The sequence below is a fragment of the Argentina silus genome (assembly GCF_951799395.1).
Source record: "Argentina silus genome assembly, chromosome: 12".
Classification (NCBI taxonomy): Eukaryota; Metazoa; Chordata; class Actinopteri; order Argentiniformes; family Argentinidae; genus Argentina; species Argentina silus.
The window spans coordinates 472,185-477,184 of NC_139666.1; the positions used below are offsets into that span (position 1 = coordinate 472,185).

Consider the following 5,000-nt stretch of genomic DNA (forward strand, 5'->3'; position numbering starts at 1 on the left):
TTAAACACAAGGACACTTCCACAAAGGAATTAGCCGTAAGCATGTTCAGCCTCTCACAGACAGGCCCCTGCAAAGGTCAAAGGTCAAATCTGACATACATACATTACAAGTGAGAGAGATAAGCTGCTGGCTCAGGCTCTGGTCTTTCCCTTTTGGGAAGAGGGAGGAAAGAGAGGAGAAGAGAGGGACAGATAGATAGATAGAGAGAGAGGGAGAGAGAGAGAGAGAGAGAGAGAGAGAGAGAGAGAGGGAGAAAGAGAGAAAGAGAGAGAGAAAGAGAGAGAGAGAAAGAGAAAGTGAGAGAGAGAGAAAGTGAGAGAGAGAGGGATTGAAGCAGAGGGGAAAGGGGAGACAGAGGCTGCAGAAGGGGTTGCAGAAAGGAGAGGAGAGGAGAGGAGAGGAGAGGAGAGGAGAGGAGGGGAGAGGAGAGGAGAGGAGGGGAGAGGGCAAGAGACACGGGCAGTGGCGTCTGCCAGACCTATCAGTACGGCCCGCCAAGCCCCGTTATGATGAGAAAACCATCTCCACACACTCCTCACACTCCTCACCCCTGCGTATGAATAGCACGGCTTCTAGAGAAAACGCAGAAAGACAGCGCCTGCATAAATGCCTGATGATGGTAGTTTAAGGAGGACATTGCGTCGTATGCAGATGATAGTCTGCTTTTGGACTGGGTTTCTGTGGTTGTCTCTGACCAGCGTCCAGTCTGGACCTTGTGGACTGGCAGCTGGTGACAACGCCCTTCTCAAGCCTCTGGTACCATATTTGAAGAAAGGGCGCCAAGGCGAATGACTGTCTTCATGTGTATCTACCCATCATGCAGTGTGACTCCAGAACGGTTTTCCCCCTGCTTCTCTCTCTCATTCTCTCTCTCTCTCTCACTCTCTCTCTCTCTCTTTCTCTCTCTCTCACTCTCTCTCTCTATCTCTCTGTCTCTGTCTCTCTCTCTCTCTCTCTCTCTCTCACTCTCTCTCTCTCTCTCTCTCTCTCTCTCTCACTCTCTCTCTCTCACTTTCTCTCTCTCTCTCTCTCTCTCTCTCTCTCTCCTCTTTCGGCCTCAGTCCTGTTCCACAGATATGAGGGCTAGTGAGCCTAATTCTCTGACTGGTCGGAGGGGAGTACTAGGATTTGAGACCCAGATACAGGCTGGGAGACCAAGTCCAGTTTAACAGCATCGTCTGTGTCCCTGATCTGGTCTCTACATCATCCCAAGGCTATACTGGTCCATGCTGAGGACACTACACACTGTGTTTGGAATGTGCTAACTAAAATGGAATGGAAAACGAAATGGGGAAAAACAAACTATTCTACCTTTGAGACTTGTGTATCTTATCTCTAGTAGTTCCAGGAAAAGCCGTGGTAAAAGAAGACTGAAGAAGACACCTTGTGAAAAGCTGTGGTAAAAGGAGACTGAAGAAGACACCTTGTGTAAATCATTCCAATCAGTTCCTTTAGTGATGTCCCAACTGACATCAAGTCAGGGTCAGAGGTCACAGGGAGTGTTTGAAGAGGCTGCATTGTTTAGACCTCCTCAATACAAACCTCAGCTCACATCCCTCTATCCACAGCCTGATCTGACCTGTGGTATGTCCAGACCCAGGCCAGACCCAGGCCAGACCCAGGCCATACAGAGGCCATACAGAGGCCATACAGAGGCCAGACCCAGGCCATACAGAGGCCATACAGAGGCCATCTTAAGGTAAAAAAAGGCCAAGTCAGAACTTTAGTAGAGGGCCGGGTTATTATTATTATTTTTTTAAATACTTGAGATGAGCTTTGCTTACCTAGCTCGACACGCCGAATGGGCAGGGTTTACACTTAAACTATTCTCTAAACTATTCATTTGGTCCTGCCACAGCCACAGCCACAGCCACAGACACAGCCACAGACACAGACACAAACTAGCGGTGATACAGGTCAGTCTAGGGGTGATCCAGGTCAGTCTAGGTGTGATCCAGGTCAGAGAGGAGATGCTCTGGAACAAATGAAACCCAATCACAGACTAACGGACATGTCTGCGGAGGAGCTGGAGAGATGACGTCAGTCACACACTTGGGTCAGGTCCCTCCGTCTCGGTCACGGTGAACCCCTTCCAGCGCATTCTGAGTTCGGGGGGGGGGGGGGGGGGGCTGGGGAGGGGAGGGGGGTGGGGGAGGATCGTTGAGTTGAGCTCAAACGTAATGCTGTCACACACAGTGGAAATATAATGAGAACAAGGTGCAGCCGGCTGCTTTCCACAATGCATGGAAGCTGTGCCCAGAAGAACCCGTGGAGACCGCTCCCATCTAATGAAAGTCCCCCCCTCCCCCTTCACCCCCCCTCTTTTAGTTCCACATCTGTTTCCAACCCCCCCAGAACGAGGCCTCAGAGAGGAGAACAATATGTAGGTCACCGTGAGCAACTGAGCCTCTGCCTAATGGAGACACTGCGTGTGGACTGAGTACCAGGAAGTGCCTCACGGTTCTGAGATCTCTGACGTCAAACAGGCGAAGTGACTGCCGCTGTCCTTTCAATCACAACAAGTGATATAACTTTAACGCTCCTATCAGATAAAGTTACTCCCATAACTTTAACATTCTGTGACCGTAACTTATTACTACTTTCCAGCTCAATTCTGTACAGGCTGTCAGGGTTTTTTTTCACCTCTCAAATGAGAAGATATGCTGCCCCCTTCTGGTCCTATAATAGAAGTACAATACACAATTCTCCTTCATTTAGTTCTTATATGACTTAAAGTAAATCATGCCAAGCATTTTTCGGATCACTGAACAAAAAATATTCCTGAATGCATAGAATTACGTATTTAATACATTAGATATTTTTGTCAATACAATAAAATAATCTTAATCATGGCATCATAGCAATACAAATGCAAGTACACATTCAATGTGGTATGAGTTAGCCCCATCTTCACACACAAAAAGTTAAACATGTCAACATAATAGTACATAACTCACACAAACACCCTTCAGTGCTATTTCACATGAAGCCAGTGGTTCTGAAGCAGAGGTGCGTGTTCCCCTGAGGGTGCTGGGTTCTACACAGGAGGAACTAGGCTCATAAGACCATAGACACAATGGTCAAATAAACATAGAGCAAAATGCGATTGGGGGGTACAGTAACCAAAACCAGGTTGGGAACCACGGAGGTAAATGACAAAGCGCATATTGTATATTGTATCTAGTGTCTCTCTAAACGCGACTTTATCCAGGTCCTGCCTCCTTGTGACAGTAGGAAGAGACAAACACACCCCCCACAAACACCCCCCCCCCCCCCCCACAAACACCCCCCCCCACCCAACCCCCCCACAAACACCCCCCCCACCCCCCCACAAACATCCCCCCCACAAACACCCCACCCCAACCCCCCCCACAAACACCCCCCCACCCCACCCCAACCCCCCCCACAAACACCCCCCCACAACACCCCCCCCACCCCACCCCAACCCCCCCACAAACCCCCCCCACACAAACACCCCCCCCACCCCACCCCAACCCCCCCCACAAACACCCCCCACACAAACACCCCACCCCAACCCCCCCCACAAACACCCCCCCACCCCACCCCAACCCCCCCCCACAAACACCCCCCCCACAAACACCCCCCCCACCCCACCCCAACCCCCCCCACAAACACCCCCCACACAAACACCCCCCCCCACCCCACCCCAACCCCCCCACAAACACCCCCCCCACAAACACCCCCCCCACAAACACCCCCCCACAAACACACCCCCCCACAAACACCCCCCCCACCCCACCCAACCCCCCCCACCCCCACCCCACCCCAACCCCCCCCACCCCCACCCCACCCCAACCCCCCCCCACCCCAACCCCCCCACAAACACACCCCCCACAAACACACCCCCCACAAACCCCCCCACCCCACCCCAACCCCCCCCACAAGCACCCCACCCCAACCCCCCCACCCCACCCCACCCACCCCCCCCCCCCACCCACCCCACCCCACACCCAACCCACCCCACCCCACCCCACCCCCCCCCCCCACCACCCACCCCACCCCACCGCCAACCCCTCTCTCATTCAGCTGTCAGACTTCTGTCTTTGGATATTTCTCCTTAGCCAGTCGGATGAAGTCCTCTGCACTGTCCAGAGCCACCAGTCGGTCCTGCGGTGGGAGGAGACACAACTATTAAACTGCATCAGTTGTACTGTGGGTGTACAACGTTCCTGGTTGTGACAGGGTCAGATGACAATCAGGACCTTCAGAGCACAATGTTTGGATTTCCTATGTGTATATGTGTGACCTATTTTCCTACATGTTTTGGAATCAATTCAAAACAATTCTAAAAAAGGCACAAGCATTCCAGTCTCGACCTATTAAGTGATTAATGCTCCTGTGCGTCAGTATAGGGGGAGGGGGGGGGGGGCTAGCTGGTTGAGTGGCTAAGCTAACAGTACCATTACAAAGAGGTATTTGTCCTGGGTGGCCACTCCCCGTGGGAACAGGCTGGAGTCGTCCCAAACGGCCTGTAGCATCTCCCTGGCTCTGCTCAGGTTCTCCGGGTCCCTCAGGGTGCTCTGTCTGTTTACATACAGCAACGAGTCCACCTCCCTCTGGTACCCTGGACTCACAACAACAACACAGTCATATCTATGCCTGATTATAGATAGATAGATAGATAGATAGATAGATAGATAGATAGATAGATAGATAGATAGATAGATAGAGAGATAGATAGATAGATAGATAGATAGATAGATAGATAGATAGATAGAGAGATAGAGATGGATAGATAGATAGATAGATAGATAGATAGATAGATAGATAGATAGATAGATAGATAGATAGAGATGGATAGATAGATAGATAGATAGATAGATAGATAGATAGATAGATAGATAGATAGATAGAGAGATAGAGATGGATAGATAGATAGATAGATAGATAGATAGATAGATAGATAGATAGATAGATAAAGTGCTAAAACGTAACAAAGTACAAGAACACAAAGTCTAACAGTCTAACAGTCTAACAGT

At 50.5% G+C, this 5,000-nt stretch overlaps 1 protein-coding gene across 1 annotated transcript in view; it reads right to left on the reverse strand.

Annotated features, from left to right (window-relative positions):
• Positions 1-4,050: 4,050 nt before the first annotated feature.
• The window catches only part of LOC310813159 (melanoregulin), a gene marked incomplete at both ends in the record, with an annotated part of 7,434 nt that continues 6,484 nt past the window's right edge, over positions 4,051-5,000 (reverse strand). The window contains 2 exons of the mRNA XM_083682023.1: positions 4,051-4,128; positions 4,422-4,585. Of these exons, the coding sequence (XP_083538149.1) occupies positions 4,051-4,128; positions 4,422-4,585 (242 nt within the window). The remainder of the gene's footprint in view (positions 4,129-4,421; positions 4,586-5,000) is intronic.